The sequence below is a fragment of the Littorina saxatilis genome, linkage group LG3, assembly GCF_037325665.1.
Source record: "Littorina saxatilis isolate snail1 linkage group LG3, US_GU_Lsax_2.0, whole genome shotgun sequence".
NCBI classification, from domain to species: domain Eukaryota; kingdom Metazoa; phylum Mollusca; class Gastropoda; order Littorinimorpha; family Littorinidae; genus Littorina; species Littorina saxatilis.
Window position 1 is genome coordinate 72,993,016 of NC_090247.1, and position 26,851 is coordinate 73,019,866.

At 40.7% G+C, this 26,851-nt stretch overlaps 1 protein-coding gene and 1 long non-coding RNA gene across 4 annotated transcripts in view; one reads left to right on the forward strand and one right to left on the reverse strand.

Annotated features, from left to right (window-relative positions):
* LOC138963223 (uncharacterized) overlaps window positions 1-26,851 on the reverse strand; it is a 174,464-nt gene that overhangs the window by 47,550 nt on the left and 100,063 nt on the right. The gene's annotated exons all lie outside the window — the stretch shown is intronic.
* The window catches only part of LOC138963214 (2'-5'-oligoadenylate synthase 1A-like), a 50,798-nt gene that overhangs the window by 18,636 nt on the left and 5,311 nt on the right, over window positions 1-26,851 (forward strand). For 2 of the 3 annotated variants that reach the window (XM_070335267.1, XM_070335266.1), the window contains exons 2-7: window positions 16,550-16,677; window positions 20,227-20,311; window positions 21,908-22,169; window positions 23,980-24,086; window positions 24,534-24,602; window positions 24,999-25,195. In XM_070335267.1, the coding sequence (XP_070191368.1) occupies window positions 16,565-16,677; window positions 20,227-20,311; window positions 21,908-22,169; window positions 23,980-24,086; window positions 24,534-24,602; window positions 24,999-25,195 (833 nt within the window). In that variant the 5' untranslated portion in view covers window positions 16,550-16,564. Of the gene's footprint in view, window positions 1-3,734; window positions 3,988-16,549; window positions 16,678-20,226; window positions 20,312-21,907; window positions 22,170-23,979; window positions 24,087-24,533; window positions 24,603-24,998; window positions 25,196-26,851 lie in introns of those variants that run through there. The other variant, XM_070335265.1, reaches the window with a different exon arrangement.

Genomic DNA, 26,851 nt, shown 5'->3' on the forward strand with positions numbered 1-26,851 from the left:
CCAGACATGACTTGATATTTACAGGTAGTAAATTCCAAAGGTTCATACACACACACACACACACACACACACACACACACACACACACACACACACACACACGCACGCACGCACACACACACGCACGCACATAGTCACACACACACACAAACACACACACACACTCACACACTACTACCTGCACCACTATTGTCACACCGTACTCTTGTCTGCAACATTCATTAATTTTAAACTCCGCTGTGTGTACTTCATTCAAGCATTTAATCGACCAGTCTCTCTGTCTTCGTTCGCTGAAGATCTGTTGTCAGCAGCGTGAGTGTTTGTCAAGTTTCACAGCGTGAGCGTTTGTCAAGTTTCACAGCGTTAGTGTTTGTCAAGTTTCACAGCATTAGTGTTTGTCAAGTTTCACAGCGTTAGTGTTTGTCAAGTGTCACAGCGTTAGTGTTTGTCAAGTTTCACAGCGTGAGTGTTTGTCAAGTTTCACAGCGTTAGTGTTTGTCAAGTGTCACAGCGTTAGTGTTTGTCAAGTTTCACAACGTGAGTGTTTGTCAAGTTTTACAGCGTGAGTGTTTGTCAAGTTTCACAGCGTGAGTGTTTGTCAAAGTTCACAGCGTTAGTTTTTGTCAAGTTTCACAACGTGAGTGTTTGTCAAGTGTCACAGCGTTAGTGTTTGTCAAGTTTCACAACGTGAGTGTTTGTCAAGTGTCAAAGCGTTAGTGTTTGCCAAGTTTCACAGCGTGAGTGTTTGTCAAAGTTCACAGCGTTAGTGTTTGTCAAGTTTCACAACGTGAGTGTTTGTCAAGTTTTACAGCGTGAGTGTTTGTCAAGTTTCACAGCGTGAGTGTTTGTCAAGTTTCACAGCGTTAGTGTTTGTCAAGTTTCACAGCGTTAGTGTTTGTCAAGTTTCACAGCGTGATTGTTTGTCAAGTTTCACAGCGTGAGTGTTTGTCAAGTTTCACTACCAGCTGTGTGCATTGATTTCGGACAGAATTATTCTTGACTTATGTGCATCCGAGATTTCTGTCTGAATGTTATAGTTCAATTTTGTTGTTGGCGTCACAAGGTCCCATTAGTGTGTCTTGATCTTGTATATCATACTAACACATAATAATGATAATAATGATAATAATAATAATGATAATAATAATAATAATAATAATAATAATTAAGTAGAAGTGCAACGCCAAGGCACTGCATACCCCAGCGAAAGACAAACCTCTCTCTTACTCTCTCTCTCTCTCTCTCTCTCTCTCTCTCTCTCTCTCTCTCTCTCTCTCAAACACACACACACACACACACACGAACACACACACACACACACACACACACATACACACACACACTGTGACACCCCCCAAGTCACACACGTACACACATACACACTCACTCACACGCACTCACTCACTCTCTCACACATACTTCATACACACAAAACACCCCCATGCGCACATTTAGACAGACGGACATACCTTTACAAACCACACATGCACAGCAGGGGCGGATCAGTTGCTTTGTAAGGGGGGGGGGGTGCACTTTGAATCGAAAGTGAATGTGATGGGCGCGAAGCGCCCGAATTTGCTAGGGGGGGTCCGGGGGCATGCCCCCCCCCCCCCCCCGGAAAAAAATGTTGGCCCAAAGAAGCAAAATGGTGCCATCTGGTGCCATTTGAACTTAGAAATGGTAATAGAATCAGCTTAAAAAAGATCACTGAAGACTTGATTTTTTTTTCGGGAAGTCACAGGGGGCACGTGTCCCCCCCCTCGTCCGCCCCTGCACACACACACATACACTTACGCACACTGACGCACACGTCCACCCACTCTATCTCTCACACTCTCTCTCTATTTCTCTCTCTAATACAAACAGACACCCACCCACACACACACACACACACACACACACACACACACACACACACACACATACACACACACACACATACACACACACACATGTACACACGCACGCATGCACGCACGCACACTGTGACGTGACACCCACACACATTGACTCACACAAATCTCAGTCACACACACAAAACACACTAGGTTGGCCTGGTGGTAAGGCGTCCGCCCCGTGATCGGGAGGGCGTGGGTTCGAACCCCGGCCGGGTCATACCTAAGACTTTAAAATTGGCAATCAAGTGGCTGCTCAACTCAACTCTCAACTCAACTCAAATTTTATTGGCTTCAATTTTCAAAGAAGAATTTGTCTTGCGCTTGGGAGAAAGTAAGAGTATAACATATAAAAACAGCATTCATATCACATTTCATGTATCACACACAGTAATCACTAGTATAAGCCTACAATTATCACATTTGTACCTGTATCATACATGCAAATAAATAGTATCACATTTCCACGTATCACACACAATATATACATTACATAACATACAGCAAGCTTCCATCTCCCGCGCCCCCCCCCCCCCCTCCCACACATACATATCCTCGCACGTGCGTCGACTCCATACAAATGACATCATCAGTCCATTAACTAAAATGCACAATGACTAGTAGTGGGTACATGATACTTAATACGTGCTCAACTAGACCTGCTAACTAAAATAATAACAGAAACAAAAACAAGGACTGGGCACAACATTTACACGCGTCTGGCATTATGGGGTTAGCGCGAGGACTGGTTGGTCCGGTGTCAGAATAATGTGACTGGGTGAGACATGAAGCCTGTGCTGCGACTTCTGTCTTGTGTGTGGCGCACGTTATATGTCAAAGCAGCACCGCCCTGATATGGCCCTTTGTGGTCGACTGGGCGTTAAGCAAACAAACAAACAAATACGCACATAGACAGACGGACACACACCTTTACAAACAAACACATATACACACTCATACACACACAAACATACACACAAACTCACGCTCATTCAAGTTCACACACACACACTCTCTCTCCCTCTCTCTCTCTCTCTCTCTCTCTCTCTTTCGTTTACAATTATTCTCTGTATATGTTCCAAGGACAGGTTGGAAGATTAGGCTAAGCCTAAAACCTTTATCCTTATGTAATAAAGTTCTGAGTTCTGAGTTCTGAGTTCTCTCTCTCTCTCTCTCCCTCCCTCTCTCTCCCTCTCTCTCTCTTTCTTACACACACGAGTAAAGACTCATACACACACACACACACACACACACACACACACACACACACGCGCACACACACACACACACACACAAACAGTAACACTAACACATGTGCACAAAATGAACACACACACACACACCGCGCGAGAGAAAAAGACTACAGGGAGGCATGACGCACATATCGGAACATTCCAACGTCTGCGTCAAAATTTCGGGTGACTTCAAAAATAGAAAAGTAATCAGTTTCTGGAATGATCGAGGTCTTCGCTGCACTTACGCTCAGCCTACGTAAGATTCTTGTTCTGGCTTATTTCTGAATGCATGTGTTACACCATGAAAAACAAGTGTTAAAAGATCACTTGAAATGTTATCGGCTGAAGTAATCGATTTCCAGGAACGTTTTTACTTTCGGATTTACATTTTGCTTTTCACAATGCAACACCCCCCCCCCCCCCCCTCCTAGCGCTCCCCCCCCCTCCAGTGTTGATCGACTGACTACAAAGAGAACGTACGTTCGGTTTGGCATTTGTAATGCCCCCCCCCCCCCCCCCCCCCCTATTTAGCTGCTTTCGGTTTTGCTTTGGCTCAGTCTAATCATGGTCCTTATATGAGGACAGCTCATCGTGTTTTTAATTATTGATCATGTCTGTGCTGTTGACGCGTAACACAGTAGTCTGCAGCTCTACCTTCCAGTGCTGACGTGACTTGGTGTCCCGGCATCTATTTCTCTGAGCTCTTTCTAGATACCGTCAGTTCATCAGAGACGTACAGTCTGTGTCTGGTTTCATAGTGTGGATACAGGTTCTTCCAAGAAGATCCAGTTTTATCAGAGGCATTACGTTCTGTGGAAATCAAAACAAAATAAGAAGGGGAGTCGAAGAAGTCGAAGGTAAGTTGAGTTTGTTAGTCTGCTAAGTTTACTGGTTACTTGCAGCAGTATCGGCTTTTATACTTTTATCTTGTAGCTTGTTGATGCCAAATTCGTACTTGTGCGGGTGTTTTAGACTGTGTTCTGAAACATTACACAATCAAAGTGACAGTTCAGTGTCCTACAACCTATTAGTTCCTGTGACACTTAAAAAGGACGGGTCACTTTTCACGAAGGTTCGAGAAACAAACGATAAGCAGGAAACAGAACAGCGAATTGTAAGAGGTCATGTTGAACTTTAGCATCATACGACATAAGACATACGGCTTCATTGCAACAATGTGCATCACACTAGGAATATTTCGTGGCTTGAGATACAATACATGCAAACACAACAGAATACAATATGCTCACCCACTTGCTTACACCCCCACCCTCACACACACACACACACATACAAACGCACACACACACACACACACATACGCGCGCGCCACTATCACCACCAGACATATCACACTCTTGTCAGCAGTGTGTTTCTGTCAGGCTTTTCCTTGTTAAGCTGGGAGATACGTAGTATGTCTGTCTTCTGGTTCAAACTGATATCAGTAGCTGTGTGCAAGTGTGGGGGCTTAAAAAAACCACAACACAGGAACAGTATTGTAATAAATACCTGGAATAATCAGGTTCTTCACTGGCTCTTAGCCTACGTAAGATTCTTTATCTTGTTTATTTCTGAATTCATACATGTATAGTTACACCATGAAAAGCAAGTGTCATGAGATAAGTTTAAACATTATCGGCTAACGTAATCGGTTTCCAGGAATGTGTTTACTTTCAGTTTTACTTTTTTTTTGCTGCGCATTCCAACCCCGCCACCCAAAGCCTTCTCTTCCCCCTTCTCCACCCCAATGATGACTGACTACAAAGAGAACGTACTGTCTGTTTGGCTTTTATCATGCCCCCCCCCCCCCCCCCTCAACCCCCCGGCCCGATCCGCGGCCTTCTGCACTATTATGTAAGCGTTTCTAGCTCCTTTTGGTTTTGCTTTGGCTCCTCTGTTATCATGGTCCTTATTTAGGGACAGCTCATCGTGTTTTTAATTATTGATCATGTCTGGGCTGTTGACGCGTAACACAGTAGTCTGCAGCTCTACCTTCCAGTGCTGACGTGACTTGGTGTCCCGGCATCTATTTCTGAGCTCTTTCTAGAAACCGTCAGTTCATCAGAGACGTACAGTCTGTGTCTGGTTTCATAGTGTGGATACAGGTTCTTCCAGGAAGATTAAGTTTTATCAGAGACATACTTTCTCTCTGGTTTCATTGTGTGGATCTCCCTCACCCCCACGGTTTTTTTCTCGCCTAAGTGTTGGAGATTTTTAAACGGCCATTCCACACCGGTGACACTGTGACGGTTCCCCTACGCTTTGTGTTCGGTGCCCTGACCCTTTGTGTTCGGTTCCCACTCGGTTCCCACACGCCAAAATTCGCGGACAAAACATCCATTTATGGTAGTATTACGCAATGTTGCTCTCTGAGAATGGTCTTGTTAGATCTGTGAGTGTTTACACTACATGCCTAGGTGCTGTTGGATTGAAGGTTTTTGATATTTTAGCCGTTATTAGGTAGAATGCCTTCCACTTTACTGCAAAACTGCATAATTCGAAGCATCGGCAAGAAATATCCTACCAAAAAATGCCTGCTTGGAACTGTCGTTGGTCCAGCAAAAAGTTCAACATGTCTGTAGCAGACAGCCCAAGTTTCAAGATTGTAGGGCCATCCAAACAGCCGTAATAATAAAAACAACAAAAGTAGTCAGTGAAATTGGCTGTGTTCGGTCCCCACACACTTTTGTGACGTAGGCGTGACGGTTCCCATAATTCATTGTGTCGGTCCCCACTTTCTGTGTCGGACCCCACTTTCGACCTAATTTCTCTGTGACGGACCCCACAACCAGCCTATTTTGTGTCGGTCCCCACACCTTCTTGGATTTATGACTTGCCGGTTACTTGTATCATTGTATTCATTGAATCTAATTGTCTCGGAGTTATTTTTCAGCAAAAACCGGCAAGGCAGCACCTTTTGTGATACCAAGTAAGTCAGATGACATCAGTATGTGTGTGTGTGTGTGTGTGTGTATTTGTGTGTGTGTGTGTGTGTGTATGTGTGAGAGAGAGATAGATAGAGAGAGAGAGAGAGAGAGAGAGAGAGAGAGAGAGAGAGAGAGAGAGAGAGAGAGAGAGAGAGAGAGAGAGATTGACACCTTTCCAGATCACTCCGGTTATGCGACACTACCGCGAGCGTCACTACCGCGTGTCACACTACGGCGAGTACGACACTACCGCGTGTAACACTACCGCGTGTCACACTACCGCGAGTACGACACTACCGCGAGTATAACAGTGCCGCGTGTCACACTACCGCGCGTACCACAACCGCGAGTACCATAACCGTAGAGAGAACGCATGCAAACTTACTTCTTGTGAGTTTGTGTTCTAACGGCTTTGATTGGAAGCAACCCATTCTATATGTATTCTGATAGTGTGTTCTGATCGTTTTGAGTTCTTGGTTAGCATGACAAATAGTCCAGGCATATTAGAGAACAACGTTGAAGTGACAATGACTAGGTTTAAAATGTCCCTTATCAGAAAGTTCAACCTCATTCGTTTGATGTTTATTAAGCACATTTTCATATAAAGTTGGCGCTTCATACGGAAAAATGGCTTTGAAATTGACCCAAATCCTTCTTTGGGCTCTGTAAATGTCGTTTGGGGGTATGGTTGTAAAATGGTATCTACTGGTCACCCCAATGTATAAACTGAAAACTATTTCTGCACCAGAACACGCAGAAAGGATTGTATCTGCCTGATGTCTGATGCTTTTCAAAATCCCCAACCACTAACACCTTCAAAACGGACTTTAACTGACACTGTTGTTTTTCCCTATATAATCCTTACTATTTTTCCGAGACGTCGTCGTGTTGTGTATTTAGCTTGCCACAACCTCATACATGGTCCTAAAAGTTAAAGTTGAAGAAAATACTAAAGATAAATGAAAAAGCTGACGCAGTGTCATTCGCACCGTGAATCCCCCCATGGGAACATACTAAAGTCTGGTTCCAAATAGGCTCAATTTCCTTCTATTTCTTTGTATTTCTGCCTCGTAGGGGTAGGGGTGTTCAAACCAAAGGCACCTTTAAACCAAAATTCAAATCACACATCTTACAATACTAAGACACTCAGCAGTAAAAGGGTGTCTGCTGGTAAAAAATTCCAAACAATCCTAAAAGTACTTCACTACTAAAAGTGCTTTTAAAAAGAGCCGTTATTTTTCCCTCTATATTCAGTATTGTGTTTTCTGCGAACATGTAGTCTATTTAGATGGTTGTCGTGTGCACTTGAGTTGCTAAAGCGTTTTCAGTTGGGCATATGTCGAAAAGCAAAGAATTAGCCCTTTGAAAACCATCAGAACTGTCACACAAAAATAACATTTACCTATCTCACCAACTGACCAAACATAGGGCTTTTCCTTATGTATTATGTATTGTCGTGTTTTTTGTAGCATACTTGTGAAAACAGCCACCACTGTTGTAAATGATACTTTAAAGAGCATTATTTCATTTTTACAGTTGAAGGACAACCTGGACTGCCGTATATTACAGCTGTTTTACAATCAGCCAAAATTTTCTTAACAAACGTATGTTAAGAACAACTCCCATAGTGAAATTGAAGGAAAACAAATTGAAAATCCCCCTGCCATAGAGGAGCTAAAGAATCAACAATAAACGACTGCATGGATAGCTTGATGCACGAATGCATTGCGGACATGTTTGTCTCCAACCAAGAGAAAGTTCCAAAAAATCCCTTTTGTGCTTCTTATTATACAGTGACGTCAAAGACAGCCTTTTCTGCTGTTCATACATTCAGGGGTTATGGTTACACTAAACGACGTAGTTGTAGCCATACTGCCATCCAGATTTATTTTTTCCTTGCGAGCAGTCACAGGGTGTTTGTGCTGTCTGCCAACCGTTAGATGACCCCGCCCAAGTCTGTTAAGGGACCGTTTGACCGTTATAGAACGCGTCTTTTTGATTTTTTGGCACAGTTGGAAACGGTTGATTTTTATCCCTACCATTGTTTCCAAACATTATATAGGAATGTTTTGTGAACAACGGATAATAGCCGCTACTCGCATGTGTAGCAAAAGTGAGCGTACATACTCACCCTGGTCGTACAGCCGTTGTCCGTTGCCCGTCTTTATCTGTCTGTACTGAACATTACCTTTGGATATTTCTCCAACGCTATGAAGTGAAGAAACACCAAATGTTGCAAAATGTTGTATGACCCCAAGAGCTCAAAAAAGATACTTGAGAACCTTGACCTTACCATAAGGTCAAGGTCACAGGGAGAATTAATGTGGTCTAAAAACTGCAAAATTTCACATTGTGCCAGTTTTCTGGAAAACAAATTAAAAACAGCGGGCTTAGTTTTGTATGGTATACAAGAAAAAGAAAGCCTTATCTTCTGATACCATTTTGGTTGACCTCGCTTCAATGTCAAGGTCACAGGAGTCCTTCAAAGTTGAATTGTATACATGTTTTGAAGTGACCTTGACCCTGAACTATGAAAAAAATCTTTCAAACTTCATAATTGTGTGGGGCACATGTTATATACTGATATTGAGCCACATTTAGTCACATATCATCAAGGTCAAGGTCACTTTGCCCCTTATGAAATGTGACTGAAACGGGCAATTGAATCACTAAAAGTGACAATGTCTCTTTGTAGAAAGTGCCAATAAGTATGTTTATGCTTCCTATGTCTTGAATTGATAGCCTTGTGATGTGTGACCTTTGATGATCTTGACCTTGGCCAAAGGTCATGTGTAATTTGGTAGGAAAAATCTGTAAAACAGTTCTAATAGTGTACAATGTCCTTGCCAGCTTCAGTTGTTAGACCTTCACCTTCAAGGTCACCTGAAGGTCAAGGTCACTTTAAGACAAAGGTCAAGCATGAGAGTCGCATGGGCTTTGCTTTGTTAAGATTTTTTACCAAGACACATGGATTTCTTTACCCGGCTTGGTCACATTTTTCATAGGGGTCAATGTGACCTTGACCCTAACGATATGTGACCAGATGTGGCTCACTATGAAATTCTAACAAACGCCCCACTCAGTGTTTAAGTTTGTAAGAGATATCGTCCATAGTAAAGTTAAAGGGGCAAGCTCACATCAAAATATGTCTACAATTCAACTTTGAAGGGCTCCTCTGACCTTGACATTGAAGCGAGGTCAACCAAAATGGTATCAGAAGATAAGGCTTTCTTTTTCTTGTATACCATACAAAACTAAGCCCGCTGTTTTTAATTTGTTTTCCAGAAAACTGGCACAATGTGAAATTTTGCAGTTTTTAGACCACATTAATTCTCCCTGTGACCTTGACCTTATGGTAAGGTCAAGGTTCTCAAGTATCTTTTTTGAGCTCTTGGGGTCATACAACATTTTGCAACATTTGGTGTTTCTTCACTTCATAGCGTTGGAGAAATATCCAAAGGTAATGTTCAGTACAGACAGATAAAGACGGGCAACGGACAACGGCTGTACGACCAGGGTGAGTATGTACGCTCACTTTTGCTACACATGCGAGTAGCGGCTATTATCCGTTGTTCACAAAACATTCCTATATAATGTTTGGAAACAATGGTAGGGATAAAAATCAACCGTTTCCAACTGTGCCAAAAAATCAAAAAGACGCGTTCTATAACGGTCAAACGGTCCCTTAACAGACTTGGGCGGGGTCATCTAACGGTTGGCAGACAGCACAAACACCCTGTGACTGCTCGCAAGGAAAAAATAAATCTGGATGGCAGTATGGCTACAACTACGTCGTTTAGTGTAACCATAACCCCTGAATGTATGAACAGCAGAAAAGGCTGTCTTTGACGTCACTGTATAATAAGAAGCACAAAAGGGATTTTTTGGAACTTTCTCTTGGTTGGAGACAAACATGTCCGCAATGCATTCGTGCATCAAGCTATCCATGCAGTCGTTTATTGTTGATTCTTTAGCTCCTCTATGGCAGGCGGATTTTCACTTTGTTTTCCTTCAATTTCACTGTGGGAGTTGTTCTTAACATACGTTTGTTAAGAAAATTTTGGCTGATTGTAAAACAGCTGTAATATACGGCAGTCCAGGTTGTCCTTCAACTGTAAAAATGAAATAATGCTCTTTAAAGTATCATTTACAACAGTGGTGGCTGTTTTCACAAGTATGCTACAAAAAACACGACAATACATAATACATAAGGAAAAGCCCTATGTTTGGTCAGTTGGTGAGATAGGTAAATGTTATTTTTGTGTGACAGTTCTGATGGTTTTCAAAGGGCTAATTCTTTGCTTTTCGACATATGCCCAACTGAAAACGCTTTAGCAACTCAAGTGCACACGACAACCATCTAAATAGACTACATGTTCGCAGAAAACACAATACTGAATATAGAGGGAAAAATAACGGCTCTTTTTAAAAGCACTTTTAGTAGTGAAGTACTTTTAGGATTGTTTGGAATTTTTTACCAGCAGACACCCTTTTACTGCTGAGTGTCTTAGTATTGTAAGATGTGTGATTTGAATTTTGGTTTAAAGGTGCCTTTGGTTTGAACACCCCTACCCCTACGAGGCAGAAATACAAAGAAATAGAAGGAAATTGAGCCTATTTGGAACCAGACTTTAGTATGTTCCCATGGGGGGATTCACGGTGCGAATGACACTGCGTCAGCTTTTTCATTTATCTTTAGTATTTTCTTCAACTTTAACTTTTAGGACCATGTATGAGGTTGTGGCAAGCTAAATACACAACACGACGACGTCTCGGAAAAATAGTAAGGATTATATAGGGAAAAACAACAGTGTCAGTTAAAGTCCGTTTTGAAGGTGTTAGTGGTTGGGGATTTTGAAAAGCATCAGACATCAGGCAGATACAATCCTTTCTGCGTGTTCTGGTGCAGAAATAGTTTTCAGTTTATAAATTGGGGTGACCAGTAGATACCATTTTACAACCATACCCCCAAACGACATTTACAGAGCCCAAAGAAGGATTTGGGTCAATTTCAAAGCCATTTTTCCGTATGAAGCGCCAACTTTATATGAAAATGTGCTTAATAAACATCAAACGAATGAGGTTGAACTTTCTGATAAGGGACATTTTAAACCTAGTCATTGTCACTTCAACGTTCCCTTCACTAAAGTGGCTAAGATGCCTGGACTAAAACATTGAATTAGTGTTCAGAGAACAGACCAGGCCTTTTTGTTTTATATTTCAAGGAAACATTTCAACCTTTGCCTTCAGCCATGGAAGTCATAAAATGACACGCGGTAATGTTATACTCGCGGTAGTGTGACACGCGGTAGTGTTATACTCGCGGTATAGTAGTGTCGTACTCGCGGTAGTGTCGTACTCGCGGTAAGTTCTGTTTCCGTACCCGCGACAGCGGCAGCGACAAAAGAAAACGCGCGCAAACGCGTGACGTGTTTCCGTACTTGCGTTTTAAACATGCGGTAAAATCTGTAAACTCCCGCGTTGCCGCGCGACAACGCGAAAAAATCGCTCAAGGACCCTTTCAAAAAAATCGCGTCGCTTGCCGCTTGTCGCGCCGCTAACGCGTCGCGCGTGTGGAAACACTCCTGGTCATTTTCTATGTGCTTGATTTTCGTCGCACCGCTGGAAAAACGCTATCGCGGGTACGGAAACACAACTTTAGTGTGAGACGCGGTAGTGGTACTCGCGGTAGTGACGCTCGCGGTAGTGACCAGCACCCGATCACTCCACATAAACGCTGGTTCTGGTTGCATTGTGCCGCTGACATACAGCTAATAGGATTTTTACACCCCCGGTATAGGGGTGTGTATAGGTTTCACTCGATGTGTTTGTGTTCGCAAGTAGATCTCAAGAATGAACGGACCGATCGTCACCAAACTTGGTGAACAGGTTCTATACATTCCTGAGACGGTCCTTACAAAAATTGGGACCAGTCAAACACACGGTTAGGGAGTTATTGGTGGATTAAAATTATACAAGGCCTGGTATAGACGGACACCCCCGTTGGTCAAAGGGAAATAACCATTCTCACTGCCACCAACTGAGAAGGTTATTTCCCTTTGACGGGGGTGTAGTTCCTATCGGAGGAATTTCTTGTTTTAATCCTTTTGTGGTATTGCTGATGATGCTGAACATGTATTTTACTAGTTTACCAATATGTATCTTTGACCCTGATAGCCTACGAACTGAAACGGAGCAATCATGGCCCAACATTGGCCCAATGCTGAATTTATTGGCGCGGTGTTGAGCCTTAGTCGGGCCGTTGTCGTAGGCTGTCAGGGTTTATGTAGCCTTGTTCCATTGTATTCTGACTGTCATAAAGTAATTAATTTTAAGAGAAAGCAGTCATGAACACAAGGAGCTGGGAAAAGTTGCCTCTTACAACAAGCGTGGATAAAGACACATACTTGACACAGGCAAGTACTCTTTTTATATTTAGTCAAGTTTTGACTAAATATTTTAACATCGAGGGGGAATCGAAACGAGGGTCGTGGTGTATGTGCGTGTGTGCGTGTGTGTGTGTGTGTGTCTGTGTGTGTGTGTAGAACGATTCAGACTAAACTACTGGACCGATCTTTATGAAATTTGACATGAGAGTTTCTGGGTATGATATCCCCGAACATTTTTTTCATTTTTTTGATAAATGTCTTTGATGACGTCATATCCGGCTTTTCGTGAAAGTTGAGGCGGCACTGTCACGCCCTCATTTTTCAACCAAATTGGTTCAAATTTTGGTCAAGTAATCTTCGACGAAGCCCGGACTTCGGTATTGCATTTCAGCTTGGTGGCTTAAAAATTAATTAATGACTTTGGTCATTAAAAATCGGAAAATTGTAAAAAAAAATAAACATTTATAAAACGATTTAAATTTACGTTTATCTTATTTTCCATCATTTGCTGATTCCAAAAACATATAAATATGTTATATTCGCATTAAAAACAAGCTCTGAAAATTAAATATATAAAAATTATTATCAAAATTAAATTGTCGAAATCAATTTAAAAACACTTTCATCTTATTCCTTGTCGGTTCCTGATTCCAAAAACATATAGATATGATATGTTTGGATTAAAAACACGCTCAGAAAGTTAAAACAAAGAGAGGTACAGAAAAGCGTGCTATCCTTCTTAGCGCAACTACTACCCCGCTCTTCTTGTCAATTTCACTGCCTTTGCCATGAGCGGTGGCCTGACGATGCTACGAGTAAAATGGCATTGCGTTCAGTTTCATTCTGTGAGTTCGACAGCTACTTGACTAAATATTGTATTTTCGCCTTACGCGACTTGTTTTTTTTTCAATCACCACTAGAAGTCCCTGGGCAGCATTTTGCTCTGAAAACTGAATCTCACATACGACAGGTGGATCTTTTATTTTAAAAATGTGCCAAATTGCATATCTCCAAGGCCTTAAGACTAAGAGTAGATATTGGGAAGGCCAGTTCAAGAAGGTGTGGGTGGATCAACACATAATTGTGATCGAAAGGTCGCAGGTTCGAATTCGGGCCGGGACGGACACGGGTCAACTTTATGTGCAGACCCAGAGACGGAAGCCATGTCCCACCCCCGTGTCATCACAATGGCACGTAAAAGACCTTGGTCATTCTGCCATAAGTGCAGGTGGCTGAATACACCTAAACACGCAGACACCTGGGTAGCGCGACTCCGTTGCTGCTAGCTTTCCACTGGGAGGAAGCGACCGGAATTTCCCAGCGATGGGACAATAAAGTAATGAGAAATGAGAAATGAGAAATTTGCTGGTATACTGGGAACCGTCCCAGAGATAAATAATGTTATATATTATTTGTGGCATAAACTAATAAAGTTAGTCTCTCTCTCTCTCTCTCTCTCTCTCTCTCTCTCTCTCTCTCTCTCTCTCTCTCTCTCTCTCTCTCTCTCTCTCTCTCTCTCTCTCTCTCACACACACACATACACACACATACTGATGTCATCTGACTTACTTGGTATCACAAAAGGTGCTGCCTTGCCGGTTTTTGCTGAAAAATAACTCCGAGACAATTAGATTCAATGAATACAATGATACAAGTAACCGGCAAGTCATAAATCCAAGAAGGTGTGGGGACCGACACAAAATAGGCTGGTTGTGGGGTCCGTCACAGAGAAATTAGGTCGAAAGTGGGGTCCGACACAGAAAGTGGGGACCGACACAATGAATTATGGGAACCGTCACGCCTACGTCACAAAAGTGTGTGGGGACCGAACACAGCCAATTTCACTGACTACTTTTGTTGTTTTTATTATTACGGCTGTTTGGATGGCCCTACAATCTTGAAACTTGGGCTGTCTGCTACAGACATGTTGAACTTTTTGCTGGACCAACGACAGTTCCAAGCAGGCATTTTTTGGTAGGATATTTCTTGCCGATGCTACGAATTATGCAGTTTTGCAGTAAAGTGGAAGGCATTCTACCTAATAACGGCTAAAATATCAAAAACCTTCAATCCAACAGCACCTAGGCATGTAGTGTAAACACTCACAGATCTAACAAGACCATTCTCAGAGAGCAACATTGCGTAATACTACCATAAATGGATGTTTTGTCCGCGAATTTTGGCGTGTGGGAACCGAGTGGGAACCGAACACAAAGGGTCAGGGCACCGAACACAAAGCGTAGGGGAACCGTCACAGTGTCACCGGTGTGCATTCGCAGTGTAGGTTGTTTTCAGAACTGAGAAAACTGTGACCAGTAAAGGTGTACACATACACATACACCTACATACACCTACATACACACACACAACCACGCACACACATACACACACAATCACACACACACACACACACACACACACACACACACACACACACACACACACACACACACACACACACACACACACACACACACACACACACACACACACACACACTTTAAGATAAGTCCAAAACATATATTTTTTACGAATATCGAAGAAATCACGTCGACGTTTTACTGACTATATGTAGTTGAGTTTGATTCGATGACTTTTGTAACTGCTGGTATGCATGGAAGTCAGACGTATTGTATGGTGCCTTTGTGCATGTAATTCTGAAGGTGGTGTCGACTGGGGATTGAGCGAGGTATATATGTTACAGTTAATCTGTGAAACCAGGGAATACGTGTATTAACTAAACTATTTTAGTTAATACATGAATTAACTGTTTTTTTCCGTCAGTTAATTCATGTATTACCTACTTAATACACGTATTCCCAGGTTTCACAGATTAACTGTAACATATATATATATACACCTATATACACCTACATATACACACACACACAACCACACACACACATACACATCTTTTCTAAGCTTGTTTTTAATACAAACATATCATTGTGTATGTGGTAGTGCTCTACCACACATGCAGGGAATTCTGACTAAAAAGCAAGAAAGGGTCATTTGTGGGCATTTGAATTCATAACATAAAAAACCCTGCATTTTTAAACTTACAGGCCTTTGAAGTGATCATCAGCATTATAATGAAGACAAATATAAAGACGTTATTGATAAGGTAAAACAACAAGTCGCGTAAGGCGAAAATACATCATTTAGTCAAGCTGTCGAACTCACAGAATGAAACTGAACGCACTGCATTTTTCACCAAGACCGTATACTCGTAACACTCAGTCCACCGCTCGTGGCAATGGCAGTGAAATTGACAAGTCAGAAAAGCGCGGTAGTAGTTGCGCTGAGCAGGGTAGCACGCTTTTCTGTATCTCTATTCTTTTTAACTTTTCTAAGCTTGTTTTTAATCCAAACATGTCATATGATATCTATATGGTTTTTTTAATCAGGAACCGACAAGGAATAAGATGAAATTGTTTTTAAATCGATTTCGGAAATTTAATTTTAATCATAATTGTTATATTTTTAATTTTCAGAGCTTGTTTTTTATCCGAATATAACATATTTATATGTTTTTAAAATCAGAAAATGATGAAGAATAAGATCACATTGTTTTTGGATCGTTTTATGAAAAAATGATTTTAAATACAATATTTAGATTTTTATTAACCCAATTCATCAATTAATGTTTAAGCCTCAAAGCTGAAATGCAATACCAAAGTCCGGCCTTTGCCAAAGATTGCTTGGTCAAAATTTCAATCAATTTGAATGAAAAATAAGAGTGTGACAGTGCCGCCTCAACCTTTACAAAAAGCCGGATGTGACGTCATCAAAGACATATATCGAAAAAATGAGAAAAAAACCGTCTGGGGATATCATTCCCAGAAACTCTCATGTAAAATTTCATGAAGATCGCTAGTTTACTCTGATTCTCTCTCTACACACACACACACACACACACACACCACGACCCTCGTCTCGATTCCCCCTCTATGTTAAAACATTTAGTCAAAACTTGACTAAATGTAAACATGAATGGATGAACAGATGAGGGGGTTTCTTTTGCTTATACATCGCTGAAGAATTTAGCTCGTCCCTGTTGTGGCCTGTGCAGTGTATTATTACGCACGTGCGGTTTGTTTCAGTGAAAAGGAGCCAAGATGAGCAGAGGACTGACAAGACAAGGCAAGGTGTTTGCCGAGCAGATGGATGGAGAGAGTCTCGATGTCTTTTCTCCACGCTGCATTGCCCCTACCACAGGGGAGATGAACAAGTAAGGAACACTCTCTGTCCGTTCTTCTGTCTGTTAAATTATCTGTCTGTCTCCCCCTCAAAGCGGCGTACGGCTGCCTAAATGGCGGGGTAAAAATGTTCATACGCGTAAAAGACGTGGGAGTTTCAGCTCACGAACGAAGAAGAAAAAGAAGTCTGTCTGTCTCCCTGTGTCCGATATTTAACGGACTCTGTCTGATACAGAAAGAAAGAGAAAGAGAGAGAGAGAGAGAGAGAGAGAGAGAGAGAGAGAGAGAGAGAGAGAGAGAGAGAGAGAGAGAGAGAGAGAGAGAGATTTGTTTGTTTGTTTGCTTAACGCCCAGCCGACCACGAAGGGCCATATCAGGGCGGTGCTGCTTTGACATATAACGTGCGCCACACACAAGACAGAAGTCGCAGCACAGGCTTCATGTCTCACCCAGTCACATTATTCTGACACCGGACCAACCAGTCCTAGCACTAACCCCATAATGCCAGACGCCAGGCGGAGCAGCCACTAGATTGCCAATTTTAAAGTCTTAGGTATGACCCGGCCGGGGTTCGAACCCACGACCTCCCGATCACGGGGCGGACGCCTTACCACTAGGCCAACCGTGCCGGTCAGAGAGAGAGAGAGAGAGAGAGAGAGAGAGAGAGAGAGAGAGAGAGAGAGAGAGAGAGAGAGAGAGAGAGAGAGAGAGAGAGAGAGAGAGAGAGAGAGAGAGAGAGATTGAAATGAATTGAATTGAATTGAAATTTATTTTACGAGGGTGACAGAATAAGCAATGTATACATGCTTTTTTTCATCCGGCCCTCGCCCATTGAGGGGTAACAAACAAGAAGAAATAAAAGATAAGTTTAACTATAGTACAAATGACATATTTACCATAATTAACATGTCTAGCAACCAATAAGACATTTTAAGATCCAATGTGATTCTTTAGCAATGCTTGAAAATTATATATAACCAAGAAATATGTGTTTGTATAAAAAAAATTAAAAAAAATAAAAAATTCTTCATGAATTATATATAATCATGTTTTTCAATATAATCAGAGAGTACAGTTATATTTTGCCAGCTGCTTGATAATATTTCTTATAAGTTTTGTAAAAGAAACAGCATGTAATATTCCTTGAATGATGTTTCATGAATTCGTAATTTAATTATATTTGGAATGGCGTTCCACAGAATTGCTCCAGAATATGATAGACTCGACTTGTACAGGTCAATTCTTGAAGTTGGGGTACATTTTTAATTTTTTTTTTTTATAATGATTTATTTTGAAATTTGAGGCAATGAGTGTAGGTGCATTCCCTGACATAATTCTATACATCACCACACCATTGTTATATGAAATCTATCTTTGATAGGAAGAATTTGCAATCGTTTATAATCAGTCATGGAAAGCTCTGGGGAACGTCAGAAGACCTGAAAGCGACGTTCCAGTTCACGACAGCAGCGGAACTACGACCCTAGACACAACCGTCGAACGCAGAAGAAGAAGAAGAAGTCATGGAAAGAGATGTATTTTTAAAAATAATTAATTTAACAGCTCGTCTATGTAAACTGCCCAAGTGTTTCAAAGTATTTGCACTTGCAGAGTCCCACACTGTGGAAGCATAGTCAATAGCTGACTGAATATGTGCCTGAAAAAACAGTTTTCTTGTGCGAAGGTCTAGAAAGTGTTTGATTTTTGATAACTGAAATATTTTTTTGGATGTGTTTTTACAAAGTGTATCTACATGTTTTGACCAAGACAGGTTATTGTCAATGGTTATTCCCAAGACTTTATGACTATCAACTTCGGTAACATCTTGATTTCGTATTAGCAATGTCGGAAATCCAGATGTTAGATTTTGTCTTTTGTGCCTCGTGGTAAGTAGCATGCATTTAGTTTTATTTGGATTCAATGACATATGGTTTAGTTCTGACCATTCAAGTAATCGATCAATGTTTTCTTGGAGGATATTTGCTAGTTTAATAAGATCTTGGTGACTAGAATGAATTGTAGTATCATCAGCAAATAGTTCACACATGCATTTTACAAATAGAGGTAGGTCGTTTATATATATAGAAAATAGCAATGAACCAAGAATAGAACCTTGTGGTACTCTAAACCTTACTGTTTGCTTACAAGAGTATGATTGTTTCAGATAAGTACTTTGCTGTCTGTCTGACAGGAAAGATGTTAAAATGTTTATGGAATCTGTTGCAATTCCATAAATCTCAAGCTTTTTGATAAGGTGTTTATGGTCAATTAGGTCAAAAGCTTTAGCAAAGTCAACAAATAGAGCAGCACAGAACTGATTGTTATTAATGTTTGTCAGCCATTGGTCTACTAAACTAATAAGCGCTGTTTGACATGAGTGTTTTTGCCTAAAACCTGATTGATTATCGTGGATCAAATTATTGTTCTCAAAATGAGAAAGGATGTGTTTATTGATATGTTTTTCAAGAGGCTTCGAAAGGATTGATAGAATTGATATTGGTCTATAATTTGAAGGATTTGTAGTATCTCCTGATTTAAAGAGAGGAATCACTTTAGCCTGTTTGAATTGTTTAGGAAAATAGCTTTTGTCAATACAAAGGTTATAGATAAATGTCTATGTATCTGTGATAATTGGAGCTGCCATTTTTATAATGTTTGCATCCAGACCATCTATGTCACGTGTTCCGGTTTGTTTTAGATGCTGAAGATGAGAGTAAACATCCAGTTGGTTAATTGCTTTCCAAATAGATTTTGAATCTTGTTTAGATGTTATGAGATGTTGAAAATATTGTTGTTTACGTTTTCGTTTCAAGGAATTTACTTTATTTCTTTGTTGTGTGTACTCTTCGTGGGTACCATGTTTTTTTTAAGAAGTCACAGTAATTTGCAGCATTTTCTATGTCTTGGTCGATCCATTTGGGTTTTTCTGTCTGCTTTACTCGATGTGTTTTTAGTGGTGCATGTTTGTTGTAAATGATAATGAAAATAGATGTCCAAAACTCTAAAGCTTCGTCAGGATTTGTAAAATTGTAAGTATTTGAAAGTGGGCTATTTTTGAGATCAGAAAGAAATGCACTTTCACTGAAATGAGAGAATGAACGATATGTAATAGTTTTGTGACCAACCTTTGGAATTTTAACCCCTTTACGAGACCAAGTGATACAAATGGGAGAGAGAGAGAGAAAGAGAGAGAGAGAGACAGAGAGAGAGAGAGAGAGAGAGATAGAGAGACAGACAGACAGACAGACAGAGAGAAAGAGAGAGAGAGCGAGAATCGTGGTGAAGAAGACACATAAATAGAATTCTAGAAAAATGATGATGTATGTGTTTACTGTCATTTGTTGAACGGTGTTTTACCACTCATATCGACGATTCATTATGTCAACTTGTAATTTGGCTCTGGGCGGCTGGGTACATGACTGTACTTTATTCATGTATATTATACTAGTAATTGTGTACTTTATAAATGTGTGTTGGCATGATTTTCCTTATCTGTTCAGCTCTGTGTATTGCATGCTAGAACTGCCAAAGAAAGTCTCTGCAATGTTTTTATTTTTATTTTGGGGTTTTACTTCTTGCAGACTGAACGGAGAAGTGGATGAATTCGTGAGGTTTTTGCAACAAAGGTTTTCCACACCTCCTCATACTGTCTCCAAGGTCATCAAGGTTTGTACAATGTGTGCATACAGGGAGAGTAACGAAGAGGCGATGTGATTCAATGTTCACTCTGTTCATCTAATGTATCTGACAATCCAAAGGACACATTCCTGTTTTGTACACAGATTATAAACAAACAAGTCGCGTAAGGCGAAAATACAACATTTTGTCAAGTAGCTGTCGAACTCACAGAATGAGAAAGAGAAATTAATATGTAAGCGCCTAGGGCTATATCTAGATTAGGCGCATAAAAATGATCACAATAATAACAATAATAATAATGAAACTGAACGCAATGCCATTTTTCAGCAAGACCGTATACTCGTAGCATCGTCAGTCCACCGCTCATGGCAAAGGCAGTGAAATTGACAAGAAGAGCGGGGTAGTAGTTGCGCTAAGAAGGATAGCACGCTTTTCTGTACCTCTCTTCGTTTTAACTTTCTGAGCGTGTTTTTAATCCAAACATATCATATCTATATGTTTTTGGAATCAGGAACCGACAAGGAATAAGGTGAAAGTGTTTTTAAATTGATTTGGAAAATTTAATTTTGATAATAATTTTTATATGTTTAATTTTCAGAGCTTGTTTTTAATCCGAATATAACATATTTATATGTTTTTTGAATCAGCAAATGATGGAGAATAAGATAAACGTAAATTTGGATCGTTTTATAAAAAAACATTTTTTTACAATTTTCAGATTTTTAATGACCAAAGTCATTAATGAATTTTTAAGCCACCACGCTGAAATGCAATACCAAAGTCCGGGCTTCGTCGAACATTACCCGACCAACATTTCAACCAATTTGGTTGAAAAATGAGGGCGTGACAGTGCCGCCTCAACTTTCACGAAAAGCCGGATATGACGTCATCAAAGACATTTATCAAAAAAATGAAAAAAACGTTCCGGGATTTCATACCCAGGAACTCTCAAGTCAAATTTCATAAAGATCGGTCCAGTAGTTTAGTCTGAATCGCTCTACACACACACACACACACACACACACACACACAGACACACACACACACACACACACACACACACACGCACGCACGTACACCACGACCCTCGTCTCGATTCCCCCCTCTACGTTAAAACATTTAGTCAAAACTTGACTAAATGTAAAACAGATTGTACTACATTGTGTTGTTTTGTATTGTATTGTATTACTGTATCGTGTCGTATCATATGTTATTGTATTGAATTGCATTTTATCCTACATGCGTGAAAGAGATCACCCATGTCATTACTTAACCATATCTTCACACATGTGTATATCATGTAAATGAGGTCGGGTCAAACTACAGCCTGGCAGAGACATCAGAAGTAATTTTTCACTGCGTCACTGTTATAATTCCTATTTTGCTTTTGACGTCGGAGGTTTCACTCTAGAAAAGACGCGACAGCAATAACTATCACTCGAGAGAATGGCTTAGAGGTAGTGGTCGTTATAGAGATGTTTTCACTATTGAAAGGTAACAAAAAGGCAAAACATTCGTCGGGGATCCTTTGGGATGGACGTTGAGGGCAGGTGGTTGTTATTGAGAGGTGGTCGTCAGCGCAGGATTGACTGTATTGTATTGTATTGTATTGTTATTTTGCAGGCCGGTTCTCTGGGCAAGGGAACAGCTGTGCGAGGGTCCGCGGACATTGACCTGGTGATGTACCTGAACAATGTGAGCGACATCTACACGTTGATAAGGCTGAGGGAGCCCGTGCTGGACAGGCTTCAAGAAGCCATCACAATCTACAGTCCATGGCAGCGGAGAATCAGCTTCAAGAAGAGAACCCCGTTTTCCGTGACATACATTCTCGATGGAAACGAGGTGGACCTACTGCCAGCCTTTGCCATGGACCATACCAATGGTTTGTTTGCTGTTGTTGTTGTCGCTGGTGGTGTTGTGCCGGTGGTAGTGGTGGTGATGGTTGTTTTGCTGTCTTTGTGTGTGGTGGTTACTGTTGTTTGTAAATGAAGTTTTGTTGGAGGAGTTGTCATTGTTGTAGATGGTATTAGTTCTCAATCATCCAAGTGACTATAGCTAGACAGTGTATTCTACTACGATTGCTGCTGTGAATGCTGCTGCTGCTGCTGCCCACTACTGGTGCTACTATTGCAACTTCTACTACTAATGATAATAGCTCGTCTATTTATATGTAGCTACATTTATCTATTACAAAGTGTAGACTCATTTTACAAAGATGGCTTTGCTTGTTTGTCTGTATAATAATAATAATAATAATAATAATAATAATTGTCAGTAAGTACTGGTGTCACATGACTGATGTGAACCAGTTGATTGGCTAATGGCGATGCGCTAAAACTGTTAGCGCACTCTTGGAGTGCGCTAACTTTTCCACATCACTGAGTTTGTGTAACACAGGAAGTTGTGAAATACGTCACCCTATGGGAGGGGTGTCGGCAAAATTGTTCAACAAAAACAGCATAGGCCGAACTGTGCAGGGTCAACCGCAAGAAACTCAAACCATTCATACTACTCTGCATTTGAGTGACTTATATACCAACATTTTTATGTCTTATTTTCAGCACAGGTGTAGGAAAACATCATGAACCAAACAGTTATTTATTTTCTAATTTAACATTTGTTTTACAAATGTGACCATGGTCTTTCAAACATACAGTGACATTAAACATTGTTATGTTAAAAACAAATTAAAAAAAGCTTTTGTGCACAAATCAGAAAATACATTGTACATTTTACCTACAGGCCAAACAAGAGATCCAAGCAAATTGCACTGATCTAAAAATATTGTGGCTATAAGCATAGTGACATAAATTGGATTGGTCAGTATTTTTAGGCAAAGCACATGTTCTCAGCAAACAGAAAACAAATTATTGGAAGCGTGAGTCACGCTACCCAAAAATAAAATCTTTTTTTACATATTTTTTTTCTATAACTTTTTTCCCCATGGTTCATTCATGATCTGACATAACTTTTTAGCGAAATCTAACCAAAAGATTATTGAAAAAAAGCAAAAATGTAGACGACCACCTTTAAACCTTTCTTGGGGTTCATGGTCATGGCAACAGCCATATTAATATTATATGATGTATAATTTTATACTTCAGCATATATATGTGAATTACATGTCATCATACCAAACTGTCATATATTTTTATTCCTACATTATTCTGATTGATCACAACCAAAACCTACTATCATTGGACACATCCAAATGCAAGCGCCTGTTTTTGACAACTTGCACAGACAAGAGTGTTAGTTGTTTGAGAGGAGAGTGTGTGGCAAATGGTGCTGATCTTACAAAGCTCAAAATAAGCTGCTCTACAGACTAAAGATATATGTTTGTTAAGGGTCATGTCAGATGAAATGGTGAATCCAAGGTTTCTAGCTGATCAGTGGTGAGAAAAGAATGTCGGTGTTGCCTACTTGAACAGAAACAGGTTGGGGAGAGGGAAATGTAGTGTTCTTATTTTTGCACAGTAAGACTTCAGTCTTATCATCATTCAGCTTAAGTTTGTTATCGACCATCCAAGATTTAACACCAGTGATGCATGTCTGAATGGTATGGATGGAGAATTGTGTCTCTGCAGGGGGACTGGGTTTATGCAAACACAATACACCAGTATACTGCAGTGCCGTCCGTTCTGCACATGCTATCGACCGATTCTTGACTGGCATTTGTTCTTGTTGTGCAGACACACGGAACAGGGACCTGATGTACAAGCACATGGAGGCTGTAGCAGAGAAGGAGGGCATGAGTTTTGTGGCTCAGCAGTTTTCGGCGTCACTGGCACCTCTTCAGGTAAGAAGACTTGGACAGACAACCAACCAAACAATTAATCAATCAATCATAAAAATCAGCGCAAAATCAATCAATCAATTAATCAAACAATCAATCAATCAATCAATCAATCAATCAATCAATCAACCAACCAACCCACAAGCAAGCAAGCACTCATCAAAACAGCAAAAACAACTACTACTTCAATGGTACTACTTTTATCATTCGAGTTCCTATGATCAGAAGGGCAATAACTCTTTGGGCCATTTCCAACATTTTTATATTTAAGATACCTATCACAAGAGTCACGTAACAGACTCTCACATAAGAGTACTACATGTAATTGGATCAACGATTGACCCACCCTACCCCTAAGTTGGTATACGGTATGTCTACAAGGGGTGGGTTCATATTCTGGTTTACACTTCTTATTGTTGTATTGAACAATGTGCATTCATTGTGTTCCAGGTCACATTTGTCAAACATAAGGACGAGTCTGTGAAGAAGGTGATACGCCTTCTAAAAAAATGGAAACAGGTGAGCAGAAGTATTCGTTCTCAGTCTCATGTGTGCTTTGGGTTTCCGTCTTTTCTTGGCCTATAATTATACTTCAAATTCAACTACAGCGCATTTCCAGCACCAATAAGTCAAACGCAAATCTAGAGGTAGCTGTCAGTCGTCATTTGATGGCATTGCAAATCCACTTCTTGAAGACTTTGTACGCGTTGCTTTCTTGTAACATATAGTCAGTTATAATAAGCAAAGGACACACAGCTAAGTAAATACCAGGCATGAGGCAAGTACGTTAACTATTTTTTTTTATAGAATTTTCTTTTTGGCGATTCAAATGTACCGCTCTCAGTTCACGTCTTCCGATATGCATGACTAATGACACCGCCCTGAACATTGATTATGATCTGCACGGTGCTTCAGGAACGAGGTGTGGATGATCTTCGCTCCTACACCCTGGAGTTGCTGACCATCTACGCAGCCAAGCAGGTGGGCCGCCAGATCAGCACGGATGACCTGTTCGTCAAAGTGCTTGGCATGCTGCGTGACATTCGCTCTCAGAAGGGCATGTATTTTGAGGACAACTACCCAGTGTATCCTGGCCAGCCCGGGAGCAAGTTGTACGTATCTTATATTGATGTAAACATGTTGACGTATGTGCTTGAGTAAATTAGCTGAAAAAGGCAATACAAGTTGCGGTAATAACTGTCAGCATTTACAAGCAGTGTGGCAGAGTTGTGCAAGTAGAAATGATCGGCTTGGACCCGTCATCGCGGAGAACTGTCATGTGTAGGCCTACGTTATGCAGTGTGCGCTAAATACTATTTTCTTTCGAAAATATACTTATCTGAGTTCACGATTTAATGCAGCTATCGCTGGCTCGCCGTGATCGCTCACAACGGTTTATGACAGAGGTCACGCCGTTGGTTTGGTTTGAGGTTCCGTGAGTTTAGAAAAATACTTTTGCTCGGCGATCATTTCAAGCAGTCAGCAGCGAGTCGTGGCTCCGATGTGCATATTTTCGTTAGAAAATGTTATTCTATCGAGCACAAACTGCATAACAAACACATCAGAGTTGGTTGTTTGTCGCAATGGCGTGTCTAAGCCAAATATTGAAATGTCTGAAATGATGTCAAGTCTTTTGTTGATTTAAACCAATTTGTTTTGCCCATTTACGAAGCGCCAAGCGACCTTACTAATATCAAGAGTAGTATTCATCGCCATAGTTAGAAAAACTACAAAAAAGTATCACTTGCCTCAAAATGTCATTCTGGTTGTATAATTTGGTATTTGTTTGCTTAGTGACAGAAAAACGTCATGGGAATTTGCCGAATTCCTGAGGAACACCCATATACCCCTTTTGCTTATACATGAAGGAAATATGAGCATTAATATGACGCACTTGAACTCAAGACCAGTAAACTAAACTGTGCTTGAGTTCAAGTTGTAATATGTGATTGCTGCTTCAGAGTTTCTTGTCTTTGTGTGTTTGTTATGTGTTGTGTGTGTTATTTTATGAGTTTGGTCATTAAAAGTCTCACAATTTTGATTAAATTAAAAATGTTGGTAATCGATCCAAAAAAGAGTTCATCTTATTCCTTATAATTTCCTGAGTTCAAAAACATATCGATGTGCTATGTTTGGATTAAAAACAAGCTCAAAAAGTTAAAACGAATACACAAAAGCGCGCTTTCCTGTGAAGCGCTTACATTTACGCTGCTGTGCTATATTGGCTGGTGGCCGAGTGGTAACGCACTTGCGCTCGGAAGCGAGAGGTTGCGAGTTCGACCCTGGGTCAGGGCGTTAGCAATTTTCTCCCCCCCTTTCCTAACCTAGGTGGTGGGTTCAAGTGCTAGTCTTTCGGATGAGACGAAAAACCGAGGTCCCTTCGTGTACACTACATTTGGGGTGTGCACGTTAAAGATCCCACGATTGACAAAAGGGTCTTTCCTGGCAAAATTGTATAGGCATAGATAAAAATGTCCACCAAAATACCCGTGTGACTTGGAATAATAGGCCGTGAAAAGCGTAGGATATGCGCCGAAATGGCTGCGATCTGCTGGCCGATGTGAATGCGTGATGTATTGTGTAAAAAAAATTCCATCTCACACGGCATAAATAAATCCCTGCGCCTTAAATATGTGCGCGATATAAATTGCATAAAATTAAAAAAAATTTTTAAAAAAAACTCCCTGCGCTTAGAACTGTACCCACGGAATACGCGCGATATAAGCCTCATATTGATTGATTGATTGGTCATGTCACTTCAAGCGATC